Below are 21,775 nucleotides of genomic sequence, written 5' to 3' on the forward strand. Positions count from 1 at the left end.
TGCAACCCATTATAAAACAGTGGGGTACAGACCTCAATTCCTCTTCATTTAAGACTATTAAAAGAAAAAGAAAAACATACCTTAGGCAGTTTTGGTAGAACCTTTGGTAGCCCTTTAAAGAACTGTGATTTCTGAAGATTATCCCTTTGGAATAAAGAATCAAAATATTGGAGTGTCACTGCTCCAACATCATCAAAGAATGGTATCTAAAAATAAGGGATTAAAAAAAAAAGTTGATCTTTGAAGGAAATCACCATAAATGCTATTGTAAACCTAACATGTACATATTCACCTAGTTTAACTTCTCAAGTCCATTATATCAATGCACGTTTACAGTACACAATTAAGTGGCTATTTCTAACAAAGAACAAAGTACATATTTACACAATAAGTAGTATTTTCCTTTTCTAAATCAGGACTTTATTAGCAACACAATCAAAACACAGAGGGGGAGTTATCCAACGTTTCAAGATGACATATTGCCTACTATTTAGATGAGTTGTTCATTGTTGGGCTGTTAAGACATTCATCGTTTATCAAAAATTATCAGGAGGGCTTTGTTTGTTTTACTTTGCAATTGGGAGCCACAAAGAAATCCTTAAAGAGCAACATGTGGCTCCGGAGTGACCTAGTTCTTAGTTACTCTCCCCGAAAATTTATAGCCATGCTTTGATACACCAAGTGAATGCCATAATCATTATAAAACAGAAAATAACCAAATGGAAAACATTTTAAAATTTAAATTGAAAAGAGAAACAGTTTAAAAAAGGCATATATATTGTTTGCTTCTACAAATCATATATTAGCCTTATTTCATGCAGCTACAGTATTTTCTAGACACTAACCTTTGTCATTTGATCTGCATCTGGTCTGACTGCAGGAGCTACATTTAATAGTAGTTTTACATGTTCACGTACTTCCTCTGGTACATTCTGAAGCGTGCTGGAGCCTAAGCGACTCAGCTACAGAAATAATTCAAGCACATGAACCACAAATACAGAAATTCTACACGCATTATTTTAGACAATTGATTTGATGGCCTTTTAATTCTACTTTCATTAGCCACATTTTATAAAATGTAATATTTATAAATGCAGTCACAAACTTCAGCTATGGTCATTCTCACTTGTTTTCCTACAGTGACACTGCATGCTGACACTGGTTCAAACCTGATTTGCCTAAGGCCTTGTCTACGCATAAAGTGCTCAGCAGCACACTGCAGCCATGCCGCACACTGTGCCACTGCTGTGTGTGTTGTGAAGATGCCCTATGCCAACTAAAGAGAACTCTCCTATTGGCATAATGAAACCATGAGTGGTAAGAGCTACGTTGCTGGGAGAGGCTCTCCACTGAAAGCACTGGGCACACGAGCCACTCTCAAACTTTATTGGTTAATATGTTGCTCAGGAGGATAGAAAGGTCACAACCCTGAGCAACATAAATGGCAGTATGGATACAGCTTAATTCTCTAGAGCTGCCGAACTGAACTAAACGGCTCTCTTGCTCTTTAGCAGTGCATTGTGATCTGCATGTCACAACAGAGTATTAAACATGTCTGAGGCACATCTGTATAATTTAGCATCTCTTCTCATCTCCAGTAGACAGGAGGTGAGGGAAGCAAAGAACCTCTCTTTTTTCCTCTGAATGAAAGTGAGAAAGGGCATCTTTCCAACTCAAATGTTGGAACAGGAGGAAGGTATCACATAAGATTTCTTATCCATTTCATCATCTTTTATTTAAACTCAGTAATTCTCACGTCTAACAAAATTATTCATTGTCCTGTGGCTGCTATCCCGTTTGTTCTACTCACTGTCAGAGCAGCACATCAAATGTCTATCCCACTTGAGTGGCCTAAGGAGCCACAAAGAGCTCCAGGCAGAACCTCAGCACTAATAATTTATTCCGTCAATTTGAATAATGCATCTATATTCATTTCAAGTATTCTGTAAAGACTGATTTTAAAGAGGTAGAGTGCAAGAGGCGAACTGTTATTGTAAGCACTACTGTGATTCTCAATGTTGTGTTCTTCACTGAAATATCCATTTTTTAAAACAAAAAAACCTGACACAAACATTTAAATTCAGAACTTTTTGCTACATATAGCAAATACCTGATCCAGCTGTCTACTGAAACTTTTATAGATATCTTGCTTGTTGACCTCAAAAATAGGTTTCCCTTTATTAAATACTGCATACATGACAGCTCCTAGAGAGTACATGTCACTGGCAGTCTCACAGCTCACTGAAAGAATGTATTCTGGTGCCAAATACTCAGGATTTTGAAGACACAAGGATGGCAAGTTTGGGTCCCATTCTTTACAGAGGAACTTCAGCTGCAAGAACAGTGAGAAAAAAACATAGTAGTTGAAGACTTGACACTGAAATTGCTCAGGCAGCAAACAGTCAAATTCACTCCAACTCAAACAGAGACACAGTGAAGCAAAACTGATTAAGTGGCTATCTAAGCCAAAGGCACGTATTCTGATTGTTGCTGATATCACACCAAGATGATTCAGAATTAGGAAACATGATGAAAATTTCAAAGGACAGTTTACCAATTTAGGCACAAATTAATCTCTGGAATGAAGAGATACAGAACATATTCTACCTCATTTTACTTTAGGAAATTAAATGTGTTTCTGGACAAGGGTTGTCAGTAATCCCAGGTGCACTGCACTGTCAAATGAGATGCTATTGATTCATCTTGGTGCCAAGACTAGTTGGTGACCTGCTGCCTCAAAGAAGGTGCAGCAGGAGAAAAAGTGGTGTCTTAGGCTGCATCTACATGAGAAGATAAATTCAAATTTAATGCAGTTAGCTTGATATTACCACAACTGTCTTCACTATAAATATAATTAGATCAATTTAGGGAGCACTAATATCAAAATTACAATATTGCAGTTACCTGATGGGTATAGCATCAAGCTCAAATTCAGAATTTCGATTAAAGGAAGCGCCACGTCTTAAAATCGAATTTATTAGCCTCCAGAGGTGTCCCGTATGCAAACCACAATGCTGCTCACTGCTCTGGCCGCTGCTCTCCAGTTAAATTAGGTAACAGGAAGACGGTAAATTTCAAAGTGGGAACAGCAAGCCTGTGGCTGTGGGGTCATGTTTGTATGAGAGCCTGAGAAATGTCTCTTTCTTTGCTGTTATCGCTGTGAGCCTCTGCTATACTGTTGACAAATTTAACATCTCATTACTAATTCCCTGTAGCATTAGTATTAGTAGTAGTAAGCCTCTTCCACTCCCACATCTTGGGGCACAGGTCATTGATGACCAATTGCCAGTGTCCCGTCCTGGGTGACCTTTTCCAGTTCTGACTAGATGTATCCTGTCTTTTTAGTGTCTGCCTTCAGGTCTCTATGCCAGGTGTTTCTTGGGCTCCCTCTTTTCCTTTCTCCTGGTGGGTTCCAACCTAAGGCTTGCCTTATGATGCTGGTGGTTGGTTTTCTAAGGGTATGTCTGAACCATTTAGTCCCCTGTTAATCCACTCTTAAGTGTTTTTGAGCAACAACTATTAAGTGTGTAGTATTTCTGCAACAAATAAGGAAGGATGATGGTAGACACTTGTTTTTAAAGTTCAGGGAATTTTTCAGTGACCACTACACTAGGCATGGAACCCAAAGCACCATAATCCCTGGTCTAAGGAGCTAGCTCAAACTCATTTCCAAATGTGAGAAAAGGCAAAATTTAAACATCCAGACCTCCAGAAGTAAAGGGCTGATGACTATCATGTCATATAGTGTCTCCTCTAGTTTAAAAAAAAAAATTAGCGTAGAGAAATGAAATTAGTAGGTGATACAGCACTAAAAATAGCAGCTCTGCATCCAGTTTCACACACCACCTAAATTCAAAGGAAAAAGACAAAAAGCAAAGCCTTATTACCTCTTGTTCTGATGGATTTGTTGACTGAATGCAAAAATCAAACCCCATAATTTTCCATGCTCCACTTTTATTCAAAATTATATTTTCAGGAGTAATGTTTCCATGGACCATTTTCACACTGCTATGCAGAAAGGACAAACCTTCAGAAACCTGTTAAAAATGAAAGTTATTTCACATGTTTAGCATGTCTTTCAAAACACTTGTAAAATATTTACATCAATTATGTGTCATTTATCACAGCAACGTTTGATCTCCCGTGCTCAACTGGCATATGTTTAGGTAAGAAACAGTCAAGCCAATCTACCACCAGGGAAGAAAAAAAATTCATATTAAAATCTTTGAAATCTTGACTGTATCAAGCAAACCAAATTCAGGTAGAGAACTTGCTCATGGAGTTACTAATGTCAGTTTTACTGTCACAGGGCTTGAAAAGCCCGCTTGCCCAGGATGAGTAGAATGTCTACCAGATGAGTTGGCTGAATGGGACTGTGAAGCCATGTCATCCTTCTTGAGAAGAGAAGAACCAGAAAAGATGCAAAGCAGCCTATGTGCTGGTGCTTGTTTAGTAGACAGGAAGACTGGAGAAAAAAAAAAAAACAAACCAAACCTGCACGTGTATAACAAGGTTTTAAGAAGAAGGTGGGGACAAAGCAGTTAGCTTTGTTCTTTCATAGAATGGGGAGGAGGTGCATTTGAAAGTGAAGTGAAAGAATGGAGTGGTTGGAATATATTTTTAAAAAAAGCATAATGGAAGGATTTATCAAGACCTAGTGACCTCTATGCCACTGCTCATTACAAAGTAATAGCGAGATAGCAATAGAGTGCTCACAGATTGAAGAACTCCTAAGTATCTACAATGGTATTACCAGGAGGAACAGCTTAGGGGACAATCTCGTCACTTAAAACAAAACATTGACATTGAATTATGTGGGTGGGAGTGGTATGACTAGGAGAAAGAAAAAAGGCAAATTTATGTTTGCCACAAGTTTTAGAGTTACTTGAAAGAGCTAAGAGGCCACAAAGCTGAGGCTCTAAATACAGGAACTCACATCACTGTTCATTTACAAAAAAAAAAAAAAAAAGGAGGTGGGGGGGATAGGAAGCAAAATGGTGAAATGTACAATTTCAAATTCTCTACTGAGATTGGATAGAAACAGTAGCAATCCAGAGCATTCCATCAAGCACTGATTCTTATCTCTAATAAAGGGCTTTCAAATCATTGTGGTGTCTCTCCTCGTAATTATTTCTTGTCCTATGTGTTCTTTTAAGGCTGGGATATGCCACATAGCAAAATAACAAAGAATGCTGTTTGCTCCACGGTTCCTTTGGGCCATCTCTTACCCTTCTTAAATGTTACTGCAAAGTTGTCTCATAAAATTAATCCATCATCAGTCTTTAGATTACTTGTCAAAACTTATGGCCCACTGATGATTCCTTTTATTTCAAAAGGCTAACTCCAGCTGAAATCTTACAGGATAGAATTTAAACTAATATCAGCTATTATAAAAAAGATACAATCCCCTGAAAAACAGTATATAATGGAACTGACAACAAAACTTTGGATACCTCAGTGATAAGCAGCACCACTATAATATTTATTTATATTTTACAAATATTTTAAGAAAGTTTGTCTATCTGTCCATGAGTCCATTTTTTCAACAACTCCTCTTAAATGATAAAAGCTAGGACCATCAAATTTGGTATGCAGACTTCTCTTATCCTAACTTAGAGCAAGGTCAAGGTTTGGTTGCACCAGGAAAAAGGGATGTGCTGGAATGGGCTTGCCTTCCATGACACAGAATGGGAGGGGGCTGATAGGAAGGAGAGTTATACTGCAGAGCGACAAATGGGGTCAGCTATACTGAAGGCTGACCATTGGAATGGGGGGGGGGGTGAGGGGAGGAGCTGCACCAAGGCTCTCCAGGATGGCCACCAGTGCCCTAAGTAAGTGGCTCCTGCCACAAAGCCCTCCCTCCCACCCACAACTCCAGCTGGGGTGGGGCTCCCGCCAACCAACAGACACTCCCCCCATAGAGTATACCTCGGTCCAGGCTGCCCCGCCTCTCTCCCACACTCTCTGGAGCAGCCAGAAGCAAGGGGCAGGTACTGCACTCCTGGCCCCTCTGCTCTGTCCCACAGAGAAGCCAGCAGCTGGGACTGGCCAGTGCAGCACTCCCCACACATGGGAAAGAGCCAGGGCGTGTGGGTAGGGGGGCGGCAGCAGCTGCATTTTTGGCCCCAGCAAGCACACAAACTTCCCAGCACAGGCACCCCTACAGCTCCCCCACTATAACCCAACCCCCCACTTTTCCAGAGCCAGGCACCCCCAGAATCCTCCTTCCCCTCACCCACTCAATGCTGGCAACTCACCAGAGCTACAGCCACCACTGCCACTGCCCCAGAGCTGCCACGACCATGCGCTTCTCCCACCAAGCCATTGGGCACATACGTGGAGTGGCAGACAGCACTCCCAGTGCATGCCTCTGAGGCACACTAAGCACTGCTTTTCAGCACACAGTGCGCCACGGCACATGGGTTAAGGAACACTGGTTTAGGTGGTGGTTGGTAACATTAACTGGTATTCTGTTAATCCACAGGTGACGTGGCTTTGAGCAAGCTCCCGGCAGCAAGGGTGGGGAGGGGGGGCTGAACTCCCACTTCACATGTCAATGAAAAAATTGGTTTGTGTGCCACACTTGGCACCCATGCCGTGGGTTGTTGACCCCTGCTCTAGTACATTATGGCTGGAACCAGCTCAGGGTTCAGTACCCTCATCTCACCTTTCTCATCCTGAAGATGGATTTACATGAAACAATTGTCACAAGGAGATGAAAATAGACCAAATTTGCCAAGAATAGCAAAAGGAAGAAACAGTATGTGGTTAAGGAATTGGACAGACCTAGACTCAGGCTATGTTCTAGTCTCAGAATCACCACAGGCTTCCTGAGTACCTGGAGCAAGTTACTTGACTTAACAGTGCCCCAGCTCCCTGTAAGATAGACAAGAATGATAGTTTCCTACTACAGGACTCTTGTAAGGATAGATTCATTAATGTATCTAAGATGCTCAGAAACTATAGTGATGTCCATTACAGGAAAATCTCCAATTAAAAAAATTTAGCACCAATGTAGCAGTACTAAACACCACAGACTTCAATGGAGCTAAATGTACTTAAATCAGCTATAATTTTTTAAAAGATCTTATCAATCCTGATTGCGCTGATAGAAACATCTTGTGCTTTTAGATAAATAATTCCAGAATTCCTAAGCAAACTATTACACACATGCTCATTTTTACCCATAAATTACTCACAAAGGTAAACCTGCACAACTTAACAAATCCTGGCTTACGTTTGTAAAGCAGTATCAGACATGCAGGAAAAAAAATATGTAAACATAAAAGCATTAACTTACCTGAAGCAAGCCATATTTGGTTTCCACATCATAAAGTTTGTATTCCTTAATATCAGATGGTAAAGGAGAGGGAAGGTTGTCCCAGTTGCCAAGAACATTCGCTAAACTTGCAAAGACTGGTTCTGTACAAAATGCTAGACAATCTCTAAAAAGAGAAGAGATGCCCAGTACACCCAGTAAATACATTTAAAAAGCTCTTGATCATTAGTCAGAATTACAGGAAGTGACATCTACATGCTATTTCAGCATAATAATCTGTATTACTTCAGCCATGCTATATGTCAGCTTCTGAAGAACAGCATCTCAAACATTTTAATTTTGTAAAAAAGACATCTTAGACACGTAAGAAATCTGCAGTTGGTACTGATCAGAGTAAGACACTTACTACTTTGCACAGAGTACTTGAAATGTTAGTGTTTCATCGCTCCCCTCACCAGAGCCTCTCAACCAGTTTCCCCTCACACACAATTTCCCTCCCTTTGCTGCAAACTCAGATCAATTTCTCGAATTCCTTCTCTATTCCTCTGCCCCCTACTCTCTTCTCCCAGAACACATTTGCATACACAAATTTATCTTCATTTCAAAAACAGTCTGAAGTACCTTCTTAATTTTCTGCTGTGCTAAGATGACATTTCTTCAAAATAAAAAGATGTCTTTGGCAAAGGCAGATTGTAGTTACATGTATTCATTTCCAGAAATCTACCAAGGGTGAGTTCCAAATTAAAATGTCTACATGTTGCTCATATTCCATAGCCATAGGTGAAAACTGGCTGACTAGCAACCCACTTGGGTACCATGTACAAACACAACATAATCAGTTTTGTGCATGAGTGTGAGGCTGGCCATGCTAGAGAATTTTCTCCACAAAACCTGGGGAGCATCCACATTCCCAGGGAGTTCTGTTGACAGTAAATCAACAGAATACAACACTTCTCACGACAGCATTCTGTCACTCCCCCATGATACACAATGCCTCTGACAGATTTTGTTCAAAGAAAGCTGGTCTGGACATTCCAAGGGGCCCTCTGTCAACCAGACAGGGCTTCCGGGACACCGGGCAGCCCTGTTGGCTATGATTCCAGTTGGTCATTCTGTTGAGAGAGCGGTCAGGTACTCCAGCCACACACTGCTGACAGAGCAGATTGCTCTTTCCATCTGCTTGGCAGTTTGGCCATGATCTGTTGACAGAAGTTTGTCGAAAGACATCATCCAACAGAAACTTCTGTCAACAGATTGCTCTAGTGTAGACATATCCTTGGGCTAAAGCTCATCTGTAGAGTTTAGCTTTAGGGAAGCAGTACTGAAAATGTTTAACAAAGGGTCTCAGGGTGTAGCAGTGTTAGTCTGTCACTTCAAAAAAAAAAAAAAAAAACAAAGCAAGAAGTCACAGCACCTTACAGACTAACAATTTTATTTATTACGTAATGAGTTTTCATGGATAAGATGCAGACACCAGGCATCACCTGAAGTAAAATGTCAAGGAACAGACCTGCTGGTGTCCAGTCAGAGCCACAGTTTAACCCAAAAGATGTGTGCAAAAGATGTTGGTAAAGTCTGTCAATCCCCCCACCACACCCCCAAGAAGCTACATCTTCCCACCAATATTTTGGTGAAACCACCCCAAATTTATATGACTTTATACCCAAATTTATACCCCATCCCATGAGAGACATGTGCTTTCAAGGGAATCTTAGGCTACATCTACACTATGAGATAAATTCAAATGTCTTAATATTGATTTTATAAAGCTGGATTTTATAAATTCAAATCTGACCATCCTCACTGCCCCACGTGCTAAACACAAAGTTGACTTATTGCTGACACATTCAATCAACAAACGTCCACTGTTGCAGTAGCGCACTGTGGGAATCTATCCCACAGATCCGTCATCCCCGTAGCATTCTGGGTATTTTTGCTGGTATTTAACATATTCCCACATTGCATTGCCCTCATTCCCCTCCCATGGTAAGCAAACACCCATTTTTCCAGGCAGAAGGAAGGAAAGGTAGGGGATCAACAAAGATTGCCAAATTAACAGGACTCTCTTTATTCCAAAACTGAATTACTTTTTAAAACTGTAGCTGTAACTGCATTATCAAGGATTTTATAAAAATCAGCAGGTGTGTGTTTTCTCAGCTGGCCATCCACTGACTGTCCCCACCTCCCCGGCTGCATCTGATCCCTGAAAATAACACAGGGACAATGAAAAGCACAGAGAAAAAGTAGATAATAAAGATTTGGAAAAAAAGTTGTGAGGAAAGGGTTTCTGGGTTCCCAGTCCACTATACAGCTTCTACAAAGAGACTGTGCTCTCAACTAGCCCTCCACCCACTCTTCCCTGCATGAAGGGGTGCAAAGTTAGAAGAAAGAGGATAGAAAAGGCTAAGAAAAAAGATTTTTCTCTTCCCTGCATGAAGGGGTGCAAAGTTAGAAGAAAGAGGATAGAAAAGGCTAAGAAAAAAGATTTTTCTCTTCCCTTTTCACTACACAGGCATTGCCACCAGCGGGGAGGGGCTTGCCAAATTTCATTGCCATTGTGGGGCAATTTGGTGTTTGGGAGGTTGAATGGCTGGTTGACATTGTCCCCAAAAATCTTCTTTGGCTTTGGGGTGTGGGGTCTGCAGCTTGAGGGCCACTTGAAGCCTCCCCCATTCCCTCCAGCAAGCAGCAAGCCCCTAAAATTCATAGCTGCTGGGGAGACTTCTCCCAGGCACCACCAGAAAGGCCCCAGAAAGCTCGGCAGCCTGGGGAGACTTCCCCCTGGTGGCATCTAGCCTCCTGGCTCCTTGTTGGGGCATGGGGGGGGTCTCAATAAGGGGGCCAGTTGAAGTAGTCCCTGCGGGCAGCTGCAAGACGCTGAAATTCACAGCTGCCAGGGGAGACTTCCCCCAGCTGCAGAAAGGCCCCAAAAATCTTTCCCGTCCTTGAAGCCCTAACCATATGCAAGCAAGCCAGGACATGGTGCTGCCTGGCCACATGGTCAGCACCGAACAGCAGGCACATCCTTTTACTGGGTTGGGGACTAGCCATGTAATGTAGCTGAGTGCAAGAAAGACCCCGACTGCATGGAGCCTGGGGTGGGAAGGGAAGGGGGTTCGCACACAAATGTAAACCACTGAGGAGAAGTTTCTCAGCCTCTTATGCAAGCACGACCCCCACAACAGCCTTGCTGTACATGGTGCGGCAGGGCAGCAGATAGTGCCAGTCAGCACAGACAATCGTAAATGGACAGACAGAACCAGAAACTCCCTGCAAGTGCTATTTGTAACGGGTAGATGTGCTAACGGTGCTAACAGCAAAGAAAGAAAGGCATTTCTTCAGCCTCTCATACAAACACGACCCCACATCAAAGGCTTGCTGCTCCCACTTTGTAATTCACAGCCATCCTGTTACCTAATTCCCATGCACCTGGACAGTAGCAGCCTGGGTGGCATTGTGGGTCACATATGGGACACCTCTGGAGGCTAATATATTCGATTTTAAGATTTGGTGCTTCCACATCAGCCTTTATTTGAACCTTTAAATTCAAACGACGCTACACCCAACAGGTTCTGACGATATTATGATATCAATATTAGTGGCTCCCTAAATCAAGCTAATGGTATTTACAGTGAAGATAGCTCGATATTACCGCATAACTAACTGCTTTAAATTCAAATTTATCTCATATTGTAGACGTAGCCTAAGTAACTATGCACGTATAACAGCACTTTCAAGAACTGACCTCAAACGATAAAGTTTCCTCAACCTTAACTACTAATGAACTGTTACACGCTGATAAATTTTAGTTTTTTAAATCATGGGTGGGCTCTGCTGCTATATTTCAGGCAAAGAGTGTAAAAGACTCAGGGAACAGAGGATGAAAAAAAATATACCATGAATGTTCATATTTATGAATTTTTACAAAACAGAAGCCTCAATAAAATAACCACGAAAAGCTCTTAGCTTTGGCAATAACTGTGACTTCAACCCTCTTTCAAGAGGCAATATAACTTGGCAAAACAAGGTTTTTGTTTTAATAAACATTTTAGCAGTCAACGTCAGTCACATACGGTACCTTCAATAGCATGGTGAATAATATCAGGAAGACTGACCTTTGTGCAACAGTGCAACTTGAACATGCTGACATATGACCTAATTATCTTACTCTGTGTAAATCCTAAATCCATGTCTTTTGTTATTATTTCTCCACATTCTTCCAAATGCCCTAGACATCCATGTCCCTTCCCCTCACCCCACAATAAATTATACTTAAATTTTACTGAAATTTACCTGGATTCTTCTAATGGATGTTGGACAGTAACTAACCGAGGGTGTCGAAGCCTTGTTAGCTGTTGAACGCCTCGCTTTAATGAATCAATAATCTGATCCTTTTCAAATTTCTGATATTTGTCTATTAACTTTTTATCAAAGACAAAAACAGCAACTTCCTAAAAATAATCAACATAATTTAGTCAGCATTACCAAAGCCATGCAGTAAAGCTGATTCAATATGAACCACTAAAGTAGAAAGTACTTCATTATACATTCATAGCCAAATGCTATAGTAATTCACTTCAGCTATAATCAACATGATTTTTTAATCTCCTTTTAGAATATATTTTTCCTGAACCAATAAACTACTCCTTCAAACATTATAAACAGTGAATCAACTACTACCACAAGCCTGTATTAGCAGCATCAGCACTTCGTATACAAGGAGACAGCAGCTGGGCTGATTTTAAATAAATTCGAGCTTCGGATACTCAGCATGTGAAAGTTAGGTATTTGTACTTTAAATAGTTTGAAAATACTTATTTGTTGAAATGATACTTTTTTATGATGGACATTTATATTTTTCCTTAAGTATACTGTAGAATATGATATAAACCTTTTCTAACTAAATCTCTTTTCAGTTTACCTCCTCACTTACAAAATAAAAAAGCAGCCCTGGAGCACTGTAAAGAATAAGAAATAATTTAGTAGGTGATGAGTTTTCATGGAACAGATTCACTTCTTCAGATCTGAAAATTCTGTCTATGACTCTTCTCTTAATCCTGAATGATATTCTCTCATCTCTCATCATGAATGATTCTCTCATCAGAAAGCAATCCTCAATGCCACAAATGGTTCAGGATTTAAAACATTTAAATTCCCACACCATTTGCCACCTTTGTTATATAGGGGTGTACGGGGTGTCCAGGGAGGGGTAGCACCCCCAGTGTGGGGACTTGTCGTGTCTCTTTGGGGGCAGTTCGTGCACCTTTGGTCCCCACCTGGCTCCCAGATCTCACCTGCGGCCCCAAGAAGCTGTACCATGCAGTGGCCACACCCTGATAAACTGCTTTGACAGGCGGGCTAAACCAGGTGAGCGTAGCTGGCAGGTCTGAAACCTGCGGTGAGATAGGGAATTGCCTATCCCAGCATGCAAAGTTGGCCCCAGCGTACTGGACAGATGAGATCAACAGCAAGATCCAACAACCAGGAAGGAGGTTCTAAAACGCTCTGTGGAGAGCGAAGGGCATGACAAGGCACCTATGACAGCATGCCCATCCACTGCAGCCTAAGAAGTCCCAACTGTGATGACTTTTCGTACCACTGGAACCAGGCTTCTGAGGTCGAGAGAGTGAAACTGCCCCTGTGCAACGGCTTTTCCACTTTAAACATTCTCCCGCTCAGGTTCTTTGTGATGTTGTCGTTGGACACGATGGACTACCTACAATTGTTATATAGCAGATGCCATACACCAAAGTTCGGCCTAAACTGCAGACACAGACTGAACCTCTCAAAGCTGGAGTTCTCTCATCCAGCAACCTCTGTTATTCAGCAGGACCACCGATATTACTGGATCAGACACTCTTGGCTGGAATGTTGGTAGAATAAGGGTCTACCTGGAGAGAACCCACTGCCGGGGCTGGCGGCCCTATGCAGGGAAGGACAGGGGTTTATGTCCCTGGAGCCAGCTCCCTAAGGGCCAAAGGGTAAAGGCAGCATCAGCCCACCAGGGTCCAGGGGCTGGCTGCAGGTCGGGGGATGAGAGGGTGACAGAGGCAGGAAACCTCCTTTGCCCGACAAATTCCCTCATTCAGGACATATCAGGCCCTGCAGGTGTCAGATGAGGGAGATGCAATCTGTACCACAAGAAGAATTTTCTTGTAACTGCTAAGAATTACAGATCTATAAAGACCTTAGTTACTCCAGTTACTTTATGAGGTAATAGGATGAGAGGCAAAGGGATTCCCCCTCCCCCTAAAAAAAACACCAAACAAACCACAAACAAAACCAAAAACTGTGCTATTTTTGGAAATACAGCTCAACAGTTCAGAGTCATTCAGAATGGAGAGCAAAGATACTTGGGTTTCTCACAGCAATGAAAACAATTAACAATTATAGCACAACACAACATTCCTCTAAATCAAGGTTTCTCAAGATGTGTCACTCATGACAGCTTGCAGCCAGAAGGAAAGGGGAAGAGAGGTACAGTGTGGGGGTCGGGGGCGCAGTACACAGGAGAAACTCTGTAATGGATTTTATTAATTTTTTTATAATAGGCTAATCAGATGAACCCTTAAACTGTGTGGGAATTTATCATATAAAATACGGTAGTTATTTTACTTAAAGATGTATGAATGAGAACACAGACATACAGAAACACTGACTTACATGCCTGCCCCAGGTAGAGTCCTCATACAGGGCTGCTTCAGTTACCCAGCAACTGTCCAGTCCAATTGAGCTCAGAACTTTGGGGGTTTTTCCCAGTTACATAGGAAACCTTTTCATCTCGGCCATTCTACCACCCAGAACTCTCTAATAACTGGCATTTAACTCTAAGTAAATTCTAGTTATTTCCATAAGTACAGTACCATGAAAATAAATACAAATAAACACAGCAAATACAGTGTAAGTTTGCAGTGTACAATACTACTGTTGTTGGTAAATAAAGGACTCTGCACACATTTGTTTGTTTCTTAATATCTAATCTTGATTTTCTTTAGTGTTATGTTGCTAGCTATAACCTCTCTATTATCCATAATATTTGAATATCCAGCAACCTCACAGTCCTGGGGCTAGGGGATATGAAAGAGTTTACTGCAGACGTCACATTTTTCTGTACATTACAATGAAGTATGGACAGCTCTAAAGTAGTTATATTTTATTAGCAATAAAAAGGGCAAGGATATGTGGGCAGTTGATAGATCTGGAATTATAATATCAAGTTATTCTTACAGACTCAGGAAGTTAAAACCCAACAAGTACCTACCATCTTATATATTTGTAAATTGCCCAATTTAAAAAAAATATTGTCCTATAAACGTTCAAGAACAATTTCACCCATTATCAAAATAAAATAACCATTAGAAAGGCACCCTTATTGCTATATACTAGTGTAGGAAAAGGAAGTTTAAAGTTTATTTTATACAGTTATACAATTAAAGAAATAGGTAGGTAATCAAAATATAGCAACCCTCACTGAAATTTGGTGAGACACTGGGATAACACTGGCTAATCACAAAAGAAATGACAAACTACATTTAATGTGTATTTAATGGATAATGAGGACCCCCCAAGTAAAAATATAATCTTTGATCATTACTTTCTCTTCCTGATGTAAAATTTCTGCACTGAGCTAAAGTAAATGGTATCAAATGGTATCAATGGTATTTCACTTGGTTATCAAAAAATAACAGAGATAATACAAACAGGAAATTTGAGATATGTCAAGTATGCTTCTAAATGATAGACTCCATGACACAGAGATGGAGGCATTTTTTAAAAGAAGACTCTTTGCTCTAATATAAAATTACGTAATTCAGAAAAAATTCTGTAGTTAGGTCCGAGTTAAAAACCACTTTCAACAAAAAAGAAGCTGGGAGAGGGGAGGCAGGAACAAATGGGCTAAGAAGTTTCCAAGGAGTCTGAATACTTAAATAATGGGCCTGGAATAAATAATTAATATGTCTAATCTAGAATGCAAATCATTAGAGAGAAGCTAATCGGTTTAGGTGCTTAAGAAAGGAGACCACAAAAAAAAAAAAAAAGACAAAACAAAGTAAATTAACGAAGACACAGATGATAATCCAGGAAGATGACCAACTTTTACCAGACAGTTTTGAAGCAAAAAAAGCCATTGAATAATTTACTATATTTTGAAGCAAAACTGGAAATCTGTTTTTTATTATAACAATATTACAAAAAGTAATCAAGCAGCCCACAAGCTAGAAAGTGATGCAGCAAAGACAAAAACATAAGTTGAATACATCTGAAGCTCCCACAGGAGGGCTATAACATAGTTGCCAAATATTTTATAAGGGTTATTTCAAGTTAAATCTCCCAGATACAACTAGTATACAATCAGTAAATAGAAATAAGTCCAGTCCAACATATTAAAATAATCTGAGATTTTTTTTAGGCTGCTGTGTGTCTGATTCATAAAAAATTCAGTTTCTATGCAAGATTCTCTTCTGCAAGCGTTCACTTAAATATGACAAGTAATTGTGTTAAAAATTGTTCAAGGTGTTTGCTGAGGACTTCACTTTAACAAATTACAAATACTAGCATTAATATTTATTGTCTTTTGTGTATGTTGACTATTACCCTGATATTTTATAAAAGAAAATAATTGTGTGCCATTTTCCAGCACACAGCCAAGTGTGAAGACTATACAAAAAGACTAACGACTGACAGCCCAATTGACAAACAAACCAGTAAAACAGTTCGTGTGTGTTTGTGTGTGTGTGTATGTCTCTCCTAATATTTTGAAATAGCATGTGTGTTTTAAAGGGTACAGAAGGAATTGTCCCTAACATTTTGGATATTCCCAGACAGGCGAGTCATATCAATAATTCTTGCAGTCCTACACAAATTCTTTCCTGAAACTCTACAAAAAACATTTATATTTATAAAAACTTTACAGGGACACAGAAAAGTAAACTCACATACCAAGGTATTCTCTCCTAAACCAGTAAGGAAGTTTCTTTAGAATAAAACAACAACTGTTTTAGATCTTCAAAAGTTGTTTCTACCATAGCATGGAAGCAATGGCAATTATGAATATTACAAGTTGACACTTTCTCGTCTGGCAACATCCCTTGCCTGGCAGGAACATGGATGTTGCTGGACCAGAGAATATCTGAACCAGAGCGCTCCAGCTGTGTGGTTGCAGGGAGCCCTGCTGGTAGCCTGCTCTGGGGGCTGGGAGCAATATTGGGGAGCTCTGCTAAGGGAGTCTGGCTGGGGTTGGGAGAGCCCCACTGGCAGACCTGCCGCCACAGCCAGGGAGCCCTGCAGCCTTGTGGTGGGGAGCCAGCTGGGGTGGGAGAGCCCCCCTCCAGTCTCCCCCTCAGCTAGCCTACAGCCACAGATGGAGTAGGGAACTGACTGAGGCATGGAGCCCTGCTGGCAGCCTCACAGATGCAGGAACCCCAGCTGGGACCAGGGGAAGCCTGGCAGCCTGTGGCTGGGAGCTGGCTGGGGCATAGCACCCCACCAGCAGCCCTGCAGCAGCGGAATACCAGCCAGCGCAGGGGAGCCCAGCAGGCATCGGTCCCCCCACTCCAGGCAACCTGGGAGCCTGACCTCCCCTCATCAGGTAAATCCCCACGTTCTGGACCACTCAGGTCTCCAGGGTACCAGATGAGGGAAGTACAACCTGTACTTTAAAGATTCACGAATCATCACAGAAAAAAAAAATTCCTTTACGTCAATTTGCTTTCAATTTTTTCATTCTAATCTAAGCCCTTCACTATACAACAAGGTGTATAACCACATTAATTGCAGACTGCACAAGAGCACTGCTTTGTTTTTGTCTGGGTAAACATTAAACCACTAAATTTGTTCCTACTTGTTATTCAAAATGAGTCACTTTTTGTACAGTTCTTTAAGTTTCATCGTGGAAACTGATTTCTGAAGACAACGTGTCAGCATTGGCATGATGACTCAAGGAAAGGCAGTCCTCAGGTATTCTAGTAGAACAGAAGAAATGCTAGGCGAAAATATTTTGCCGACTCTCAGGCCTCTAGAACACATTTCTCTTCCCTTTGCGCAGACATACTAGTAAAACCCCAAAAGTTAAACTCATATCCTAATGCACCCATGGTTCTCCCTGCAGTTGTAGCTCTGGACTGCTGCAGGCCCTTCTGGGTCCAAGCTCAGGTCCACATATAGGCACCAACACTGAGAGCACGAATCCTGTCTCTCCTGTGCTTTCACAGATTCCTCTCCTGGACCCATGAAAAGTGAAGGCGGAAGCTGCTTTTTTCAGACGCAGAGATAAAAAGAGCAAGACTTATGCAGTAAACTGGGACAAAGCAGGAAACAGACTGGAACCTAGGAGGGACGGGGAACTTGGGGAGAGAGGAGCTGGTTAGGGAGATTAACAGATCAGATGGAGAGTTGGGAGGAGGGAAAAATTAATATTGGGTGAGAATGTGACCAGTACTGGAAGGAGGATTTCAGAAGCATAAAACTAGGGACTGAAGAGACCAAAGGACTGGGCTGAGGATGAGAAACATATGGAAAGAGGGACTGGCTAAATGAAGAGAATGAAACAGGGAAGAGAAGCCTGGGGTGGAAAAGACAGGGTTGGGATATGGGCAAGTTGGAAGGGATGGGCAAAAAAAAAAAAAAGTGATAGTCGAAGGGAATGGTTACGCCCACTGGAGCACACACCCTTCTTCCAAAGCCTGGAATGAAAATGAAGACTTGGTGTTCTCTTAAATATGTGAAAAATGTCCCTTCCTGATCTAGAGCTTTATCTACTCAAAGGAGAGAATGACCACCCTACTTATTCCTGGGGCAATTCACGTGCACATGCCCAGGATGCAACCTCAACATAAATCGAGGGATTACTGTATGCAAATTTCTAACCCTTGACATGAAGAAGATGGTTTGGTCAGAAAATTCTCTTAAGTGTCCCATTCCTGGCTGTGTCCTTGCAACTGAATTTCAAGAGGGGACTAATGCATCCTTAGGCCATGCAAAAAATACACAAAATGAAGTTCAAAGCAAACAGATTAAGTAAACAAATTCCACAATAGACTGAACAAAATGTATGTGTGTATACTCTCACACACACAGAAATATTCATAATACATACTCATATCATACATGTACATGCTATCATCTTGCATATTTACTTACAAAAATTGGATAGCAAGCAAGCAAAAATCTGATACTCCTACATTAAGTTATGAGAATCCTAGTAAACTAAGAGAGACAGCAGATCCAGGAGGGCAGCAACAAGTTTTACCCAATTAGAATACCATAATACCACTTCTAAAAGCATTCACCCTTAAGATGCCAGTGATGACATTTTCAAGAGTGCTCAGTATTGAGTGACAACCTCCCACTAACCAAAACCGAGAGCTCACACAGGATTGTGCTTTGAACTGTGTTGGCCTATCTCACCCACTTCCACAATAGACGTTACCTCCACTTATCCAGGGAACAAGAGATTTAAGATCAGTTCCCTCTTTCCCACATGAAAACTCAACAGTTCTGTGCAAAGGGTTTTAAACTACAGTAGAACCCCAAGATACACACAACTTGAGTGCATGTATCTTGGGTTAATGCGACTGAGTGGCTGGGAGCTGGCACCTGGCTCCAGGTGCCCACTTTCTGCCAGTCAGAGGAGTGGGGAAACTAACCACTGACAGGAGAGGCTGCTGCCTGACAGGAGTGGGAAAATGGCTCGGGTCTGAGGCAGCAGACAAGAGCCTCTGTCTCTGTTGGGCAAACCACTCCTGTCAGGGGTGGCTGCCTGATTCTCAGCTGCCGCTCCTGACAGGAGTGGGGACACTGATCAGCCCAGCAGCACCGGTCAGTTTCCCTTCTGTGAGCAGAGGGCAGCCCAGAGCCAGGCTCTCAGCAGCTTGCCACTCACAGGAGACAGAAAACTGACCAGCACTGCTGCGCTGGTCAGTTTCCCGGTTCCTGGGAGTGGCCGGGATTCAGCTGGCTCCCGGCTTCCCTCCACTGGTGGAAGCTGGAAAACTGACCAGCTATGTGCTAGTCAGCTTCCTGGCTCTCAAGCACAGGAGAGCTTGGAGCCAATCTACCACCTGGCTCCCAGCTCACCCTGACTTGCATGAAATGTGAGTTACCCGGGAATGCAGTCGTCATGTAACTCAGGGGTCTATTGTATGTGCATTGTTGCAAATTGAATCTGTAGCCAGATGGCCAAGGAATCTATATTTGAATACTGAATACCTATACGTGGTGGAAAGAAAGTAATGTTGATGGCTCCAGTTCTTTTGTCAGCAGTATTTGAAACAGGATGCTCAGAGACCATTTAGAGGAAGTATGTCATCTGTGCCTGTGACATCAGTGACAGCCACTCACAAGCTGCAAGGTGGACGGGCAGAACGAAATAATAAGACAAATACTTATGAACAGATACTACGCAATATAATAACTACACTATATTTTGCTGTATGTGTCATAGCATTGTTTGGAAGAACTCTAACAATACAACTCCTCAAACACAACTGGCAAAAGACGTCGTTCAAAAAGCAATTCTGATATTTAAACAATTGTTGGAAGCCTTTTCCCAAACAAAGTACTTGCCACGCTGACTAATTTTGTTTTGTGGCATCAGACTGAATGCTGATGTGTGTGTCAGACTTAACACTGTGTATCTGTCATGGTGGTCATAAAAGTTATGAATTCTGTGACTGCTGCAGGGGCTGGTGCATCTGGCTCCAAGGATGCTTGGTAGCTCAGAAAGCCCCTGGGCCAGCTGCACCAGCTACTGCTGGTGAATTTGTGGGCCAGTGCAGCTTCCTGCCCACACAGCAATAGCTTGGGTTTGGGAAGGGGCTCACAGCTGGGGCAGGACATTGGAGTGTCGAAACGCTGGCGGGCCTCTTTGGAAGCAGCTGGCATGTCCTTGTAAGATCTAGATGGATGAGCCAGGGGTTTCTGTACACTGCCCCTGCCTGCATTCATAGTCAATGGGAGGTGCAAAGACAGTACTTGTGACAGTGGCAGAGCGTAGAGCCACTCTGCCCTTCCCACTCACTAAGTGCTTCAGGAAGAAGCCGGCTGATTCCAAGGAGCTTCACAGAATCAGGTAAGGAGCCTGACAGCCCGATCAATGCTCCCCCTCCAGCAGCAGCACTTGGGCTACAAGTCACTGCCTGTCCCTACCCATCCCAGCATTAGATGAGGTCCTGGGCTACTACCCAAGCACTCATGGTTCCCCTGCCTACTCCCCCCGACCCTGGTACACCTTCAGCCCAAGTTTTAGTCAGGGATATACAGTGAGAGTCATGGACAGGTCATGGGCCTGTGAATTTTTGTTTTCTGCACATAATTTTTATTAAAAGTACGCACAACTAAAATGCAGTTTTAATGATGACTGGCCAAAAACCACAACTAACCATGTAATAAAATGCAGATTCCTTGTAACACAGAATCGGCAATGTACTTTTAATCAAATCAGTGACAAAATAGCTGCAGAAGCATTAGTCAGGATTTGCTTTACCACATTTGGAGACAAATCATGTAAGACCACCCAATCCAGACTTAAATAACTTACCCCAGGAACTCCAGACTTTGAACTAAGCTTAGTAACCTGAATCAAAGATATGCATGGTGCCATAGCTCATGTCCCCACAGTCACACCTATACTGCCTTTCCCCATGTCCACACAGTTATCCCATCGATTAAGCACATTTAAACTGTAAATTAAAACTTCCAAATTTTAAATCATCTGCTAGAGATAGTCAAACAGGAAAAATATTAATTCACTATATTTCACAAAGTACATATTTAATCATACATTTATCAATGCAATTTTAATAGCAAGAGAACTAATAGAATACCACAAAAATATTTGTTCAACAAGTTACTCAATGGGACAATCTCTAATAATGTTTCTTCTGCTTTTTAATATAGATTCTTTTCTTTCCTATAATAGATGGAACATCTTTTCTCAAGTTGTCCTCTGGTGTCTGTTCCCCTTTTTCCTTTTCTTGGAGAAAGCAATTGTGCTCTAAGTCACAGATTCTTGACCTTTTTCTGAAGTCCCTTAACATGCTTTTTAAAACTCCAGAGCCCAGTCACGGCGGGGTGAGGTTCAAGCATAGGTATAAATTGACTTCTATATTTGAGATCTGGCCGGGCAGGGGGGAGGCAAGGCCTCAGGGGCTGAAGTCAGCTGTGTATGGCAGGGTCCAGGGAGAGCATCCATCTGGGAAAGAGGATGGGTGCTACCAAAAATATAACTGAAGAGGGGGCAGTTGGCAGCTCAGCTGAAAAAAACCTAGCTGTGCAAGCAGTCAACAGGACCATGGAGCTAAGTAGCAGTTGCAGCCACGTACTAACAGTAGGAGGAAGAGATGGGGAAGCATCACAGCTGACTGTTCCATGGCACCAGCTAGAGCAGCAGTCACCCTGCATTGTCTGGTTCTGGCTTCCTGTCTCCAACCTGGACAGTGAGTGGGGCCTCAGAAGCATGGGGGAGAGAAGGCAGAGTTTGTGTATGAAGGTGTCCCA

At 42.0% G+C, this 21,775-nt stretch overlaps 1 protein-coding gene across 4 annotated transcripts in view; it reads right to left on the reverse strand.

Moving 5' to 3' along the window:
* Nucleotides 1–21,775, reverse strand: part of SCYL2 (SCY1 like pseudokinase 2) — a 54,473-nt gene that overhangs the window by 25,309 nt on the left and 7,389 nt on the right. For 3 of the 4 annotated variants that reach the window (XM_075011274.1, XM_075011268.1, XM_075011281.1), the window contains 6 exons: nucleotides 11,573–11,730; nucleotides 7,301–7,445; nucleotides 3,888–4,037; nucleotides 2,111–2,332; nucleotides 846–962; nucleotides 81–206 (listed from right to left, as the gene is read on the reverse strand). In XM_075011274.1, the coding sequence (XP_074867375.1) occupies nucleotides 81–206; nucleotides 846–962; nucleotides 2,111–2,332; nucleotides 3,888–4,037; nucleotides 7,301–7,445; nucleotides 11,573–11,730 (918 nt within the window). The remainder of the gene's footprint in view (nucleotides 1–80; nucleotides 207–845; nucleotides 963–2,110; nucleotides 2,333–3,887; nucleotides 4,038–7,300; nucleotides 7,446–11,572; nucleotides 11,731–21,775) is intronic. The other variant, XM_075011288.1, reaches the window with a different exon arrangement.

This window comes from Carettochelys insculpta, chromosome 1 (genome assembly GCF_033958435.1).
Source record: "Carettochelys insculpta isolate YL-2023 chromosome 1, ASM3395843v1, whole genome shotgun sequence".
Lineage (NCBI taxonomy): Eukaryota > Metazoa > Chordata > Testudines > Carettochelyidae > Carettochelys > Carettochelys insculpta.